The following is an 18,063-nucleotide window of genomic DNA, read 5'->3' as shown; positions in this document are numbered from 1 at the left end:
ATTATTATTATTATTATTATTATTATTATTATTATTATTTCCCTCCCATTGCACATCAGAGAGGCGTTATTTCCATTGTCTGTTGGGTTCTACAAAAGACCTTATTTTTAAAAATATGGAATTGTTTTTAACTGTTGATGCTTCTACTGCGAAATCATTTTGAGATGTTTCATGATAAACTGTTCACAAATGCGAAAAAATAAAATAACAAACGTTTATTACATGGATTTGCCACAATATCACAGTTTCAGGAGGAGTTTACTGCTGATACAATTAATGGAAATGCATCCACTTTTATGTACAATACACAAACAAATTCTACTTGAACCTCTGAAACCATTTTTCACAGGGTGGAGTGTTTCTTTCCATAAAAACAGATTTATAAGTAGACTATCCCCAGCTCTGAACTACGAACGGACAACATCTAACACCTGGCCTGGCAGGATGTTGCAGTGCCACTTGTGGCTGAGCGGAATTGAGAGGTCTGGCTGATCTTGAGTCTTCCTTCAACACCACATAGCAGCAAGAATAGCTGCTGAACCTTTCCCTCATGTGCAGACAGTGAAGGCCCAAGAGCCCTCTTTGGACTAGGAGTTGCCAGTTCTGCCGTATGAGGGAACAGATGACTGTCAAGAAAAGACACAGCAGTAGAGGCCAGCAGTAGCCACGAGAGAAGGGAAATGAATCACGCAGGAACTACAATAAATTGTTGCATGCTCATACCAATTATATGTTCACTGTTGTCAGGCAGAAATAAACATCTAGTAACCTCATTAGTAGAAAGGGAACACATTAATGGACAGTTGCCTGAGGGCGCGTGTGAAACAGGGGGATGGATGGAACAGCCAAACTACTTGTATCGCATCACAGCTGCAAAGATCCCCAGTCTTTACAAGTTTATTCCCTAGTTGCCATTCCTTCAGTACAACTAGGAAAGGCCATCCCATCCCATTCACAGAACTGCAAGATGCACACAGTTTCACAAACCCAACCGCAAAAGAAAGCCTCTTTCGCTCAATTTTTTCATTGCCACATTCTAAACTAAGGTTACCAGACGTCCCCGTTTCTTGGGGACACTCCCCGGATTTACAAACCAGTCCCCTGACAAAATCCTATCATTCCTATTGAAGTTGAAAAGTGTCCCCGGATTCATTGAAAAAAATCTGGTAACCTTATTCTAAACTGTTCCCTGACAGCAAATTACTTTGTTCAAATCTCATTCTCCCCTCCTCTGTTTTTTTTTATTAGATTTTATTAGGTTCCTTAAAAATAGATGTTTAATGATGAGTATATCATTTTGTAACTGTATACCACAAATACGATTACTTCACTTATCTACCTACATCTCATTTCTCCCCCCCCCCCCAAATCCCTTTTTGGCTGCTGCTGTTTGGATTAGAGGGATCTTGAAGGGAAGAAAGAATGACCAACATTCCAGCTGGGAGCAATCAAAGCTTTCCCCCATATGGTTTTTACCGAATATGTCTATGCCTATGTCTCAATTTGAAGGGGATAGATAAAACAGGTTGTGTTTCCACATCTGGAATCTACATGGAGGGGTTTTTTTGGATTACATTTCATTATTCCTTTCTGACATCTGTTTTTGCCAGTTCCTTAGTCCTTTGGAACAGCTTGCCCAGTAAACATGAAGAACCATTTTTCAAATAAAAGGACACACCAAAAATCCAAAACAAGAACCATCTGGAATCCTGAACCAGCCAACTTGATTCCATAACTGGTGATAAAGTCCTGGATGTGGAGCATTAGGGACACAGATTGTATTGTGCAGCCAGGCTTCTGGGGCACTTCTGGTGACATGTGACGTCCTCGTCACATGACCATAGTTTCTGTGCTGCTGTCATATGCTTGTTGGCATGCCTCCATTGTCTTCTCAGATCTTGGCCTGGTGTCAGAGAAAGCCTGATAAACTGACAGTTTCCCTATAATCCTTTTTTATCCCATGTTTCTCAAAAGCAAAGCCAAACATAGTGACATGGAAGCAAGTTTCACACGGCTCCATTATGTATCGGGTGTGTCCGGACTCTGTAAATGATCACTGCTGTCGCTGGGCACAAGAGCAGGGATGTCATGACAACGATGGTGACCAGGATAATCAGGACGATGACCCACACTTCCAAGATGTGCTTTGGAAGGGGAAACTGTGTGGGCTCTATGTTTCCATAAACATCCATGCTCTTCCTGTTCCTCCCTAAAGCAAAGAAGAAGACAAGTATCAATAAAACAGGACACAGAACAAATGCAATCATCACAGGTGACAAGCACATAACCTTTCCCTACCTCCAGCCTTGAAATAACAGAGCTTGGATAGGCTGCTTGAAATTTATGTAAGTTAGAAGACTTATCTGCACTTCATTCGGTCCAGAAGAAGACATGCAGGGCACTTCTATCTATACATATTGTTATGAGTTTGTGGGTTCCAGACACCCCTAATCCCTAGATCTAGTAAGTGTTAGACTTTAATCAATGCTTGGGGTGCTAAGATGGGTGCCAGACCTCTCTAATCCCCAGGTCCAGCAAGGGTTAAAATCTAATCAGAGCTAATTAAGCCTGGCTAGCTTCCTGTGTTGAAGTGACCACCTGGGTGATGGACCATTAAGAGGACAAAGAATCAAATTCCTCAACAGATAAAACCAAAGTTTACAGCATAGAGATGTTAGGAAGAATAATGTGGCAGAGTAGCAAAGCAGCGAGCTGGAAAGCCAGAGAGGCACAGCAATGGTTGATCTCTGCCATAGCTGCAGCTATGGGAGAAACAAGGCCCTTTTGAGGCTTTAATGCTGTGAACCCCTCCACCATAGGCTCAGGTTGTATATATGTGTAAATAAACCATATATAGTATCATAAGGCCACAACAGTCTCTGTTGTGCCCCATTTCCAAAAGGAAACACGAACCCTGGGTAAGTACCTGGAACCCCTGGAATCTCATACTGCTCAGAGATTGGGGTAGCATGCAACAATACTTACTCAAGCCCCACTTCATGCAGTGGGGCTTTCTGGCACATAAATAGGCATATGATTGCAGCCTTAAGGATGTAAGGATTTGATCTGTGCCAACACTGCTGCGTGGGATCAGATGCGATGGATCACTTCTATGCTTGCCTGCCTGCCATCCAGGCACTACACAGAAATAGATGTCATTTAATGTTATTTCCGTATATAGGTCCGTATAGTTAAAGCCATGGTTTTCCCAGTAGTGATGTATGGAAGTGAGAGCTGGACCATAAAGAAGGCTGATCGCTGAAGAATTGATGCTTTTGAATTATGGTCTGGAGGAGATGCTTGAGAGTCCCATGGACTGCAAGAAGATCAAACCTATCCATTCTTAAGGAAATCAGCCCTGAGTGCTCACTGGAAGGACAGATCCTGAAGCTGAGGCTCCAATACTTTGGCCACCTCATGAGAAGAGAAGACTCCCTGGAAAAGACCCTGATGTTGGGAAAGATTGAGGGCACAAGGAGAAGGGGACGACAGAGGGTGAGATGGTTGGACAGTGTTCTCGAAGCTACAAACATGAGTCTGACCAAACTGCAGGAGGCAGTGGAAGACAGGAGTGCCTGGCGTGCTCTGGTCCATGGGGTCACGAAGAGTCGGACACGACTAAACGACTAAACGACTAAACAACAACAACAACAAATGTTATTTCATGTGTTGTGGCTTTCTCAGCTAGTTTGCTGTAGTGACTAGTATATTGTACATAGAGGAAGGAATTCAATGTTGTACAGTGGTACCTCAGGTTAAGATCTTAATTTGTTCCGGAGGTCCATTCTTAACCTGAAACTGTTCTTAACCTGAAGCACCACTTTAGCTAATGGGGCCTCCCACTGCCGCTGTGCCGCCACCACGTGATTTCTGTTCTCATCCTGAAGCAAAGTTCTTAATCCGAGGTACTATTTCTGGGTTAGCGGAGTCTGTAACCTGAGGCGTCTGTAACCTGAAGCGTCTGTAACCTGAGGTACCACTGTACTATGTTGAATGTTCCGTCAGTGCAAGCATTTCAGGTTGCTAAATGGAACAGTCCCACCCACCCACCTTCTTCCATGCGCTGTTCTGGGGATTCTCCTGATTGCCACCAGGAGAACTAGAGGAAACCCCATTGTGCAAATGAAAGCCCTTGCACAGGCTTCTGTCAAAGGGATTCATTAGCTGAATCCCACCCAGATATAGGACTTTTAAGTCTGAATTCCTACTCAATGGAAAGAGGGTCTGGAGCGGGTCATGAAGCTAGAGCATAATTTGGTGCATGTGCTAAACTAACAACTGATCCAATTGTGCATCAAAGAATACAGTGAATGTTATTTATTTCAGAGGACTGCATTTCCACAAAATGTCACAGAAACAAAAGGAGGGCTTTGTTGCAAAACACTGCTGCGCAACCCCGCCACATGCTCGTAACATCAAAATGTGAAACTGTGCATGGTGGCACAGAAGGGAGGCAGTTCTCAGGGAGAGTGTGGGCTGCTGTTCATACTTCTTAAGCCACATGGTGAGGAAATGTTCTGTTTAATAAGGTATCTTGAGGAGGGAAGGGAGCTGTAAAAGGAAAATCAGTACTCTGATACCCTCCAATAAAAAGGCATCGTAAAATGCTGGCTCTTCATTAGTATTCATTACATGTCATTATTTTAACTGCGCCACTATTGTATAATCTGATGGAAAAAATGAACAACTCTGCTATTCTGCCCCTCAGTGAGATAGAAACATGTTGACTTAATGCAGGAGAGTCAAAGTTGAATTAGCCTGGAAGGGTGCCAAATACCGATTATTTCAAAACAAGGATGGGGAACATCAGATCTACAGGCCAGATGTGGCCCTCTAGAGCTCTCTACCTGGCCTAAGAATTGTACCCATTAAAAACCCCGAACGTGCTGCAGGATATCAGTGTATAAATCTTCTCAAGAAACACCACAGATTCTCTGCAAACTGGCAGGCCTTTTGTATGCTAAAAAAATGAGATACAGTACATCATTTATGCCATCTGAATGTGAAAATGTGCCTTAAAAATGGAACAGTGGAGGGCAGGGGAGGGAGAGGAATTGTTCAGTTGTGTGTAAGCTACCTAATTGCTATGTTGTCCTCCACTATGGGGGGGGGTGTCCCCTGGTTCTTTGCCTCCTTTTACAAGTTCCTATCAACACCAATGGATGACCTAAAGATTAGATAGATTAGATATGCACTGTGTGTGTGTGTGTGTGTGTGTGTGTAATAAGTTCCGTAATGAGTCAGCTCAAAAGCAAGCAATTTGGCTCCCATCCAATCAATTGTAAGTAGCCAGAGTCTCTTCTCTCTCAGCAGCATATTGCCACAGCAGAATATGCTTTGCTGGATTAGGCTGCAGTCATAGAGGCACTGAGCATCTGCAATGAACCATTCTGATCAGTTTGCTGTCCAACTTCAGGCAAGCTGACACCTGTTTGCTTTTTTAATCTAGCAGGGATGATTCAAGAAGAAGCAATTGCCCTCCAAAAATATTCCCCACTACCTTTTTTGGTAACTGCACAGATGTGTGTATGCACCTGCAAGAAAAGGAAGGTGGCAAAACAATACCATAGGGCAGAGGTTGCCAGTGTGGCACCCAGGGGGTAAATATGTGCCTGCAGAGGATTTCCCTGATGCCCACAGGATCCCCATTTCTGGGTTCAAAGGATCAGAACAGGACCTCTGCAAGGCCCTTTCCCTCTCCAAAGGCAAGCATCTAAAGTTCTTAGCCCCTCAACCAAAAAGAGTTATAGCCCTGAATTCCATCACCTTAACCTCAACATACACACCAGTATCTGCACAATACTATCTACCTTAATGAGAAACAATGGACATCCCAGGCTAATAAATTGCTGCAGTTCTCTCCCTCGCCCTCTCTTCTCCTGGATGAATCCAACTGGTGTCCCATGAACTGCCGGAGTGTGTCTATGTATGAAGCAAGGCTGGCCCAAGACATTTGGCTGCCTGAGGCAAAGGATAAAATGATGCACACCCATTCATAGTGCCTCCTACTTCGGTACTAGCAAAGAGGCACTACCCTGCCCCTGAGGGAGGTCAGCAGGATAGATATAAATGTGGATGGCAAGGGGTGTGACGCACAGCTCTCTTCTCCAACAGAACAGTTTGGTCAGGGAGCTCAGGAGGATATATGCTGCCTGAGACCTTACTTTGCCCAATGGCAGAAGTGCCTCTGGTAGGAAGCTTGCAGCTCCTATGCCCATGGGACCCTCCCTCTCATCTGTCCAGTCTCCAGGGAAGATTTTGCCTGGGCAAATAAAATTAGTGATGGAGTAAAAAATCCTTGCCAAATCTCCAGTCACACGGACTGCCTCTGTGTATATTTAAACTACAGTAGGCGTTGACGCAGATTTCGTGTCTGATTCAGCAGTCTTGAGGCATCTCACCTGTACTTAATCATGGTTTCCTGAGTCACGAAATCCATTTCTTTACACGAATGAAGCAACTGATGACACCAAACTGTGTGCAAACCCCTGCCAGCTGGATACGTTGCTGTTTCCCACCCTGATCTTTTGATCCTGTTAACATTCATTTATTTATTTGCTTGCTTGCTTGCCTGCCTCTCCAGTCAACATCAGCCTACAAAGCAAACCAATCCATTCTTTCTCAACAAGAGGCTCAACACCTGATTCTGTCAGTGGGTCGAATCCGGACTAAGGCCGTGTACACATTATCAGCTCAAAACACAGCCACATCATTCTGTTTCTCAATTCAGATCAAAAGTGCTTTGGGGAAAACACATCAAAACACAGTATTTCCTAAGAAGACCGCCTCAGACCACCTCCCTCCGCCCAACCTAGGGTGATCTACCATCAGCTGCCCTGTGGGAAAGATCCTGGTAGCTTTTTAACATGTTGTTTATTGTGTTTTAAAAATATGTAGTTAGTTGCGAGCCACTTTGGAAGGATTTGTATCCTGAAAGGCAGGTTATAAATAAATGTAAGCAGGGATGGGAATCCTGTGGCCTTCCAGATTTTGTTGGACTCTAACTGCTGTTAAATGCCCTAGGTCAAAAAAGCAGCTCGTCCGCTTCCTGGCAAAGTAAGTTATAAAAATACAGAGAAAATGTCCACTTTAGGATAAGCCTTAGTGGAACAAAACTGCTATCATGTATGCAAGAAGAAAAGGACATGCAATTGTTGTTTCAGCAAACCTATTTGCCACGAGTTTTCATGGGGAATTTTGTCCTAGGACTATCCTAATTCAGAACACTGACGAAGTATGAAGAATGCTAACCTCTGCTCTGGTAACCAATCATCTCAATAAGAACCAATTGTGGCACTCAACTGTAAATACGTGCTATAAAAATGTCTGCTATTAATGGGAAATGGAGGTGTCATCATATGTTGATGTTTCTCTGCAACTTCTGAATCAGGAGAGGCTATGCAAGCCCTGAACATAGTGCCTGGACTTGGTGGTGGGTTAGGTGGGGGCCGATAAACTGACTATAAATCCTGGGCAGATGGAGGCAACATGGATGGGCCATTCCTGAGTCTGCTTTCAATTGGGGTTGTACTCCCACATCTCTGTCGCTTAGAGGCCCAGGTGATCTCAGTGACTAGGAGTGCCTTTTACCAGCTTCAGTTGGGAAGAGAGCTACAGCCATTTCTGGGTTGGGGCAGCCTAATCACAGTCATCCAGTAACCTCCAGGTTGGTTGCTGCAATGTGCTGTATGTGGGGCAGGACTTGGAAGCTGCCACCTCATGCAAAATGTGGGGCAGAATATAGTAAGTCATTGTGGAAATAACTGCACTGGCTGCCAATTAGCTACTGGACTAGGCTCCAGGTGCTGGGACTAGGTTACTCAAAAGTTCATCTCACCTTCTGCATAACCAACCAATCACTACATTCTGAAGGAGAGGGTATCCTGCAGATACCATGCTATCAGGAAGTGCATTCTTCACAAGGTCAGAATCAGACTTTGAGAATGGTGGCACCCTTCCTGTGGAAGGGAACTTTGGTCACATTATATATCAGATCAATGCCTTCTCTACTACTGTCATTTCAGTGCCTGCTAAAAACATTCCTCTTTCCACAAGCTTTCTAAACAGAGCTCTTTATTCCAGTTGCTACCTGTGATGGATATGAATTGTTCTTACATGTGTGCTGTTGTTGTTTTAAAATAGTTTTTTTATTTTATTATATGTGTGTGTGTATATATGTGTGTACACAATTTTATTTTAGTACCCCAGGAAGACGAGGGAATGACTCTGCAAATTGTAGCTCTGTGAGGGAAACAGGGAAACTTCTAACAATGCTGACACTTTAAATCTCTACAGAATTCTGTAGAGGAAGCCATGGCTGTTTTAACTATATAGTGCAGAAGGGACCTTGGTTTTAAGAAGTTACTCCTTATGTTTTAGCCAAAATCTGCTTCCCTGCAATTCCCATCCACTGGGTCTACTCTTGGTTCTGTAGATCTCTTAGTTGCAGCCTAAAAGGACACTCCATTGACTAAAGATGTCAATAAACTGAAAAATAAAATGTTAACCAAAAATCATGGTTCAAAATTTAGGAAAGATAACCACAGTGGCTCTGTCAGGAATATAATTCATGAGCAGGATTCCTGGGAGTGCAGGCTGGTTGGGAGTGCTAGTTTAATTTGGGATTCAAGTTTCACCGCAATGCTATTTTGTGGGTTTCCATGTCAGTCTTACGTGGAATAAGACTCTCCTATGTCATAGGCAGGCTGAGGCGTGTTTCAGTGGAGGAATTTGCTGGCAAGCTTCTGCTGAAATGGAAGGCCTTCCTTCTATGAGTGTGTGTGTGAGGCAGAGCCTACGCACAGCACAGGAAAATGTGTGCTCCATGCTCCGTTTACAGAGAAGTGCATTAGTGCTGTCGTTATTTGGAATGAACTTCCTGGCAAGCAGTAATCTAAGCTGTTGATTTGCTCCGAGTGAAACTCAGTTATTTCCTACACTGACAAACGTTTTCTGGCTCCAGGCTCTGATCCCTGGACGCTTCCTCATGTCGTGAGCAGCCTCAGTAATCTTATTAATTTTGCTTGGACTTCATGTCCACATTCATGTCACACACAGAACTAAACTGGGATGCTGGAATACTTGAGATTTAAAGCCGGCGAGTCCCATTAATTCATTACAAAAGCAATCGACTTCAAACACAGCTTTCTGACAGCCATGGTCGTACCATGAGTAGAACAGGGATGAGGAACATCTGGTCCTCCATATGTTGTTACACTAAAGCTCCCACCAACCTTTGGAGCAACGTGTTGGGCATGGATCTAGGAGACCTGGGTACCAAAGCCCTGCTTAGCCATTAAGTTCACAGGAGCAGCAGTAACTTCCTCTTATGCTTGTTGTCATGGAAATGAGATAGTACCACACATCATGTGTATGAGTATGAGCAGGAGGTTCGAAGTGAAGGGCTACACCTCTCTTTGCCTCTTCTTCTTCCTTTCCATTCCGATGAAGGGTTCCATGTGTGGCTCAGAGGCATTTCTAGGAAATGCGAGGGAAGAAGGTAGACTTGCTAGGTGCCTGCACATTGCTTTTCAGCCAGCACAGTACAAATTAAACAAAACAGAAAACTGGAAGAGGCAGCTGGCGAAGGGGCTGTCTGCGGGCATCGTGCCACCATGTAAGGGACCTAGGTTTCAGTATAAGAAGCATAAGTAATCCTTGCTTACTTACTTGCCTCTCTTGGGCACATCATTCCCTCTCACTTTAACCTACCTCAAAGGGTTGTTGTGAGGCCCCAGTGCTGTGCTGATCTGAGTGACAGGGTGTGATAAAAATGTCATATGAAGAAAAAGCTTACGCAACGGTGCAACTTGTTATGCGATGACCATGGGATTGTGTACAATGGGCAAGTTGCTCCGACCAAGCAGCCTGACTTCATCTTGGCTGTACCATTTTTGTAATTTATCCTCAAAGTTTGGTGACGCTTGTTGCCACTTTGACATCAGCAAGAACAGGTTAAGCTGGAGTCACTGTGCCAATTCTCTGAAGTGCTCCAGATCAGAAAGATAACATGACGTCAAAACCTGTGGAGATTCAAAGGCCAGGCTACACCCATCTTAATGCCTTCAAGGGATTACTTGTTAAAACACAGGCTGTTTGTAAGAAACCCACAAACCTATTTATTACTATCACGCAGCACAGAGGGCTCCACATTTAAACTAGCTTGCCGACAGACAAAAAAAGGGGGGGGAGAACCCAACAGGCACTGTGCTCTGAATCCTGGTGTTTAATGAAGAGAGAGAGAGTTTGGTGGAGCTTGGAGAAGATCCAAGAGCAGGTTACTCAAATTTTAAGAGATTCAAATGTTGGGTGTTCAAATGCAAAGACTATAAACATGGAACGGTCTCCCTCAGGAGGTGGTGGACTCTCCTTCTTTGGAGGTTTCTAAGCAGAGGTTGGATGGCCATCTGTCATGGATGCTTTAGCTGAGATGACAGCATTGCAAGGGCTTGAACTAGATGGCCCCTTCCAACTCTATGATTCGATGGACCTGTTGCTCTTGTTACTACTTTTTGCAGGCCCTGCCCAGTTTACCTGGCCACCCTACTTCTGGGGTAAATTCATCTAAATCTATGTCTACCCTAACATTACAGCCCTCCCAGCCAAAAGTGACCACCCCATCTGGTTGTACACTGACTACTGCCTGCACATTCCGCCCCCCAAGGAAATCCCTGCTAGTTCTTAAGTGACTCCAGCACAGCAGGAGCTGGGGTTGTTCTTCGAGTTCACCTGAAAAGTTTTAATTCTTGTTGGGAGGGTGACCAACAAGGTGTTCACCCACATATCAGGTGTTTATCATATTGTATCAAACAGTACTTGATGCATTTCATTTAGCAGGGCACATGGTTCAGTAACCCCAACCCCACTGTCTTAATAGGCTACAACAGAACAACCCTAAACTTATAACCAGAAATACAAAAGTCCAGGCAGCCATTAGGCAGTAGAGCCCCCCCAAAGCTGGGCCTGCTGGTAATTGGTACCAGGGTAAAAGCATAAGAAGAGTCCTGGTGGATCAGGCCCATTTAGTTCAGCATCCTGTGGCAAATGGATGGAACAGCACTCTCTTCTCTGATGATTCCCAGCAGCAGAGGCATCCTGCCTTTGACAGGAGAGCCAGAACATGGCTATTGTTGCTAGTAGCCATTGATTGCTTTAGGCTCCATGAATCTGCCTAATCCTCTTTTAAAGCTGTCCAAGTTGGTCATCTTGTGGGAGCAAATGCCACAGTGTACAACCATCACCTCATTCTGTTGCATGTGTCAGGCCTTTGCTACTTTCAAATAAACACGAAACTCCATTATCCATAAGGTATGGCATTATACAGGAACGGAAACAAAAGGCAAAAGTCAACACTTGGCTCAAACTGTGCGCAGTGGAACAGAGCAATGCAACCTTATTGCTCTTAAATGATAACAATGAATGGGTCCAGAGGATAGGGCAGATAAAAGATTCAAAAGTTTGTTCCTGGGCAGATATTTAAATAAAACGTTAAAGAACTATAGCAATGCTATCAACACAGATTAAGCAGCTGCCCTTGGCACACACAGACCTGCTGGATTGCTTATAAGGGTCACTTGGGGTATTTACTTGTGTGGAAACCAGCACATTGGGAGTCCATTCTACAAGTTCTGCCCCAGCCTCCAATCTTTCCAGGTCTCCATTTGCATAAACCCAAGGCACATACCCTGCAACAACATGCATAGGCTCCCATACGTGTGATCCATGTACCAGTTATTGATGGTGCATATGGAGATCTTGGAACATATGGAAGTCAGCAATGGGACACCCATCTCCCACTCCATGCCTTAATTTATACACAGTTCGGCACCAATGAGGGGTAAGGTGTAGAACGGGGGGGGGGAGCCTGTGGCCCTCCAGATGTTGCAGGATCCCAATTCCCATCCGCTCCGGCCAGCATTGTAAGAATCACAGAGCTGTAGAGTTGGAAGGGACATTGAGAGTCATCTCGTCCAACTCCCTACAATGCAGGAATCCTGCCCACAGTCATCTCTGGCTGGGCTTGAACCACCAACCTTCTGGTTAACAGCCAGTTGCAAAAGAAGATGGGTTTCATAACCTAACAACATCCAGAGGGCCACAGGTTCCCTACCAATGTTCAAAATTCGCCATGTGCATTTTGCACCTGGCTATCACCTACTTGCAACCACATGAAGATGCCCGGGCACCAGGGTGGTACCTGACGTCTCCACCATCTGGAGGTACATGGCTGGGGATCCTTGGATCTTGGCTGGTTTCACACACTAGTAACAGCTTCCTGTAGAATTCTATTCGTGATATTTTATCAGCACAATCAGAAGGAATTTCAGGAACCAAAACGTAGTATTGGAAAATACAACTTCCAAGACATCTGGCCACAAAATGGCACCTAGACATTCCGTTTTGGCAACTGTCACCCTGGTTTAAGGAGTCATTTGGCTCCTAGCTTCTATATCTGAGTTTCTAACGCTGTTCCCTACCCCTAGTGTAGTACAGTTGTACCTCAGGTTACATATGCTTCAGGTTACAGACTCCACTAACCCAGAAATAGTACCTCGGATTAAGAACTTTGCTTCAGGATGAGAACAGAAATCGCGCGGTGACGGTGTGGCAGCAGCGGGAGGCCCCATTAGCTAAAGTGGTGCTTTAGGTTAAGAACAGTTTTAGGTTAAGAACGGACCTCCAGAACGAATTAAGTTCTTAACCCGAGGTACCGCTGTATAGATGTTTCCAATTAATAACCTGACACTGCCAGAAACAATGGGGGGAATGGCATCCCTGTCATGCAGTTAGAAACACAACATAATTGACAAAAACTCTGTCCTATGTAAGCTACACAATACTTAAATGTTAATTGTTTATTTATTTAACAAGTATCTTTCTTGGATAGAAACTGCCTCTCTGCAGAAAACTATTTCAAAATCAACAGGAGTGGAAGATGTATTATTAAAGCACATAGCTTGCTTGACTGGTTAAGGGTCAGTCCTAATTTGACTGAAAAATCTCTTGCTTTCCAAAGATAGTGGAAACAAATCAGCAGGGAGAAGTCTAATCAAAGCAGAGGCATGAAAATGAGGCAGCACCTTATCTGAGAGCAGAGGAAGCCAGTCTGAGATTATTTTGGTGGCCAGGTATAAAAATAAAAATGGTGCTCTTAGCACGACACAAAATAATACTAAAAAACTAAATGGACATACAATATTCTAATAATGCCACGCCAAATCTGCCGCCTGAAGCTGCCTCTTAATGGGAGGTCCCTTTTCAGAAACATTACCAGTCCTTCCTTGAAGGTTCAGCTTTTATTTTTAAAAATACTCTGGCTCTTTTTAAGACTGGAGATATAAGGAGGGGGTGGGGAAGGCTTCAGGCAGCATCCTATCCAATTGCTCATTAAGAAGCAATGCAATTAAATCCCTTCCAACATAGACAGATACCTGTGTTTATGATCTTGCAGTTCTGTAAGTGATTCCCCCCCCCCTTACCACAAGGTTTCTGGCTAGGTGCCTGAAGTAGAGGAGAGAGAGAGAGAGAGAGAGAGAGAGAGAGAGAGAGAGAGAGAGGGGGGGGGGAGAGAGAGAGAGAGAGTGTGTAAAGGGGCCCCATCACTTTACAATGAACAGATTATTGTTATCATTTATTGAATTTATATACCGCCCTATACCTGCAGGGCAGTTCACAGAATAAAATCAAAATATACAAGCACTGTAACTGAGGACGTTAAGAACCTAGGAAAGCAGGCAGCCTTCAAATCATCAGTAAGGGAGGAGGTAGGAGCAATTTCCATTTGTGAGGCAGAGACTGAGGTTCCAGGCCAGATAATCTGCATTTATGTCACTTTCACTTGTCTGCCTTCACCTGGAATTCCTTCAGCCCCAGAATTCCAAAGCAAGGAATCACCATCTCCACTGCCTCCTGCCATCCCTGCAAGCGGGACCCATCCAAATATGCATCTATTTTGCATTCTGCACTTTAGCAGCATGTGGTAGGATTGTTTTATAGTATTATTGCATGGACACTTTAGGAAGTTTGTGTTTATTGTATTTCGCTTTCTGCTTGTTAACTGATTTCAGTTGTTCGGCAATTAAAAAGAAAAGAAAACCTAAATGCAATAAATAGTAATAATATTACATGTAAAGGTCTAAAAGTGTGCAGTTGATTTCTGGGTTTTATCTGGGAACCAGACATGTCAATTTCCCCTACGTGTGTGTAGGATTTGACATGTGCTCATTCACATCCGGACAGGCCGTTTCAGTATGGATGGCTGGAGATGGAGGAGGAAACATGCCTTGTGGGGGACAGCTTCTTCGAGTATTGTCTAAACCAGCCAGATGTCTCTCAAAAGCAGCACAAGAGAAACAGCGGAATATCCAATGCTAAGTCAGTGCCCAAACACTACTGATCAGGATACAAATGGTACAACAGTTAAGGGTGCGGACATCTAAATGATGGCAAACTGGCACACTGAATATGATAGGCTGTGTGGCAGAAAGCTACCAAGTGATTTAGAACACAGTGGAATTTGTTAGTATTGCTGGTAATTTACAATGTCCTTTTACCATCTTTATTTCATGCCCGCCCTTAACGTCACAACAATCCTGTGAGCTGAATTGCTGTTATTTCCATTTCACAGATAGGTAAGAGAAGCTGAAAAATAAAGGACTTGTCCAGAGTCATACAGATAATCCAAGAACGAAAAAGGAGTTGAACAGTAGTTCAACATCTTGTGCTGTACCACACCCGATCTTTTCCAAACGCCTGAACTAATAGAGATTTTTAAAATATATCTAAAGCATCCCTATCCAACCTTTCCTTTAAAACTTCAAAGGGTTACTTGGAAAGTGGAAAACATAGCAGATAGGAAGCTTCCCCATAGCTTTTGTTCATGCCAGAAGCTATAAACAGAAAGAGGGGAGGAAGAAAACAAAATAAAGACACAGCACATCTGTGGTTAGTATGGTTATGAAATCCATACAAGCAACATAAAACTTCCAACCTTATATTTGACTTTCTTTGCATTTAGGTACGTCTGTCACAATTAAACGGACTAGAGTAGGAATGCGTTTATTTCTTTGAATCAAAAGATGAACCTGGTGACACGCCTTGCAATTGTCCCTTTCTGATCAGCTGCATAGAGAAGACTGCAAACGCACTAACCAGAAATGGGTTGAAAACCAAGAGAAAGTGAAAAATTAAAATAACAGAATATCATCTGAAACAATCAAACATATACACATATGGGAGATCATATACATTCTGTAGCCTGAGAGCCACTCCCAGTTCTTTTTCAAGCACCGATAAAGGCAATTAGACGTGCCAATGAATTCCAGCTCACTGCAATTCCTTTGGATAAGTACTGAATTAGCGTCATTTCGCTACTGGGAATGGAGACGGTTACACAACACTGTGTGGGCAACAAAATGTATAATGTACATAGGCCATCACAGGTGATTAATGTAAGCATCACTGTTATAGGTACTGGCTTCCCTTTGTATATGCATGTGGGTGAGTTAACTATGTCTAGTCATCGCATGTGCCCAACTCTATGGGTTTTCCCCATATTTTGCTACAGGGAAATGAAGGAAAACAATTGCCTTTTGGAAACAGTCTGGAGATAAGGATCCAACAACAGAGGAACTGTTGCCAAAAACCAGGATACGAACAGCAAACCGCACAACCTTTTACATCTTGGTTTCATCTCGTAGTTTTTGTTAGTGATAGCTTTACAATAGTTGCTATAGAAATGATAGGCAAGAATACACACAATGCACATTTAAAGATCTCATACTTATATTATAAACCACAGGAAAAAAGCTAAATATAAAACGAACAGCATAGGCATATCTAAAAGAGCAGTATATACAGATATATAAATGTGTGCGCGTGTGTCAAAGGTTTAGCTTAAGCGATGCTCACCAGAATAAAATAGTCATAAGAGAAGGTTTGCTACCACCTTAAATGCCCCAGTGTAGAAGGAAACCTACAAATGGGTCTTGCAGGGTAGTAACCTGATCTTGCAGGGCAAGATCACTCACTTTCCTGAAAAAAAATAATCCAATGACTTTCTGAAATGAAGATCAAAGATGGCATGGATAGAGCCCTTTCTTATTGACGAGCTACTTGTGGAATTTCCCTTGGGACTTAAAACTATTACTGATCTCCAAGGCAAACAAGCAAGCAAACAGAAATCGGAGCAATGCTAAATGCAAACGGGAAAGGAAGTGAAGAGAAACTGACATGAAGAAGGTGTTGGAGGAATATGAAAGCGACGAATAAAGCAAGCAAGCAAGCAAGCAAAACAAATCGTGGCACTCGCCTCTCTCGAGAGTAAAAATTCACGGACAAGTCGCTGCTCATCGCTACAAAGAGGACTTACAGGAGTTTCTTATGCTACTCTTGAGTCTCCGGGCTGCTTCCAAACCCCGCCTGGAGAGTCGCCTGCTCGGCTTGCGAGAGTCTGGTCCAAAGGAGCGCAAAATCCGCGGGCCGCCGAATAACTGGACGAAGAAAAGTGGGGAGTAAGTTCACGCACACCCGGCAGCTGGGATCCTCTTTCTCCGAGCCCGCCGGACAACTTCCACCCCGCAGACCCTGCTCTGGCCAACGGGATGCCGCCTTCCACGCCCGGAAAAGGGAATTCGAACAAAAGCGAAAGTTTGCCTCTCGCTTGCTCCGCGCGCTGGAACTCCGCGCTCGCCTCGTTTGCGCTGCTGGGAAGATCAGGCTTTGCCTGGGCAGCCGCGCTACTACGCCCCGCCCCCGCGACATCAAAGGCGAGCGGGCCACCTAGTGGCCACATGCGAAGTGCAAAACCTTAGTTTGATTTGATAGGTTTGATTGATATACCAGTATCCAGTTGTATACCCTCTCATCAGAAATAGCATGACGAGGAGATATTTAAGTATAAAGTAGCTTGTCAAAGAAAAAAGAAAAACAAACCAAAATGGTTGTATAACAATGAAGCTATTATTTATTATGGATATATGATGGGTGATTATCATGTATGATATCATGCATGAGATAATATATATGATATATGTTAATCAGTGCTTTTTTCTGGGGGGACGCAGGGGAACGCATACCCCTAAACACTTTGAGAATCTTTGTACTTTTGTCCATTTACTGTATTTATTTTCCCCGATCTGAGCTATAAAATGGTGATTTTCTTGAGTCAAAATGAGAGTACCCCTAAACATTTTTTAAGGAAAAAAACCCACTGATGTTAATTTTAAAAGATTTCTGGGTCTGGAGTAGCCCCTAGACCCAGTGGAAACATGTGCACTCATGGCCACAGTGATATATGAGCTGCTTTACGCAAAATAAAAACTCTGACATACGCAGACATACACATGTAGACCTGGTGAGAACCCACCATCATAGTAAAGAGTTTGGTGGCACCTTAAAGACCAGGAAACATGCTGTAATGTGAGTTTTCTTAAGGAAGAGCTTACTTCATTGGATCCATTTCTCTCAACTTCCTGTTGCATGGAACATGCACATTTCCCACACTTTTACTTAGTATCAGAGAGTACATGTGGTTTTCCTATGCGGAAGTAAAATGCATTCATGTAGATAAGCAACTGCATAAAATGTGGCCCCAGAATGTGAACATATGCAAGACTTCACTTGAGGTTCAGCACTGGAATCATTAATGTCAGGACTTTGCCCTGTACTGCATGAAAGAATACAGTAATATAAAAGAGAATTGCAGCTTGCTCTTAGTTTTCTGAAATCAACAGCTGTTTTTTGTTTTTTTGTTTATGTTCTCTCTTCACTGTCAGAATTATGAAAATACACGTGCTGGATGAAGTAATGTGAGTCATGGAAGTCATATTTTCCTGGAAGCCTGCTATGGTGTCTGTTTCTGAGAGCTGAGTGGTGCACTCACAACACTATACTGAGACTCTTATATTGCCAGTGATGACTAAAACTCTATTCAAAACAGACAATTGTGCAGTGGGATTGACTAAATCAGGGGCAGTCAACCTTTTATACCTACCACCTACTAATGCATCTTTCTTGATGGTAAAATTTCCTTACCGCCCACCAGTGCTCGATGGAAGGAGGATT

The 18,063-nt window shown here is 43.6% G+C and overlaps 1 protein-coding gene and 1 long non-coding RNA gene across 2 annotated transcripts; one reads left to right on the top strand and one right to left on the bottom strand.

Moving 5' to 3' along the window:
* Positions 1–200: 200 nt before the first annotated feature.
* On the bottom strand, positions 201–16,728 carry SMIM3 (small integral membrane protein 3). Its single transcript, XM_081897101.1, has 2 exons — positions 16,370–16,728; positions 201–2,209 (listed from the first exon to the last, which is right to left on the bottom strand). Exon 2 carries the CDS (start codon positions 2,190–2,192, stop codon positions 2,007–2,009), a length of 186 nt encoding a protein of 61 aa, XP_081753227.1. The 5' UTR covers positions 2,193–2,209; positions 16,370–16,728; the 3' UTR covers positions 201–2,006.
* On the top strand, positions 13,896–16,282 carry LOC309361880. The gene is made up of 2 exons (XR_014164685.1): positions 13,896–13,978; positions 14,627–16,282. It is a non-coding gene; the product is annotated as an uncharacterized lncRNA (long non-coding RNA).
* Positions 16,729–18,063: the final 1,335 nt, after the last annotated feature.

The sequence above is a fragment of the Podarcis melisellensis genome (genome assembly GCF_964234715.1).
Source record: "Podarcis melisellensis genome assembly, chromosome: 2".
Taxonomy (NCBI): Eukaryota; Metazoa; Chordata; class Lepidosauria; order Squamata; family Lacertidae; genus Podarcis; species Podarcis melisellensis.
The sequence above is the reverse complement of the archived record's forward strand: the minus strand, read 5'-3'. Positions and strand labels throughout refer to the sequence as shown.

What these genes read in the sequence shown, in the direction of transcription:
- SMIM3 (XM_081897101.1), bottom strand. Translation starts at nt 2,192, where the DNA reads ATGGATGTTTATGGAAACATAGAGCCCACACAGTTTCCCCTTCCAAAG.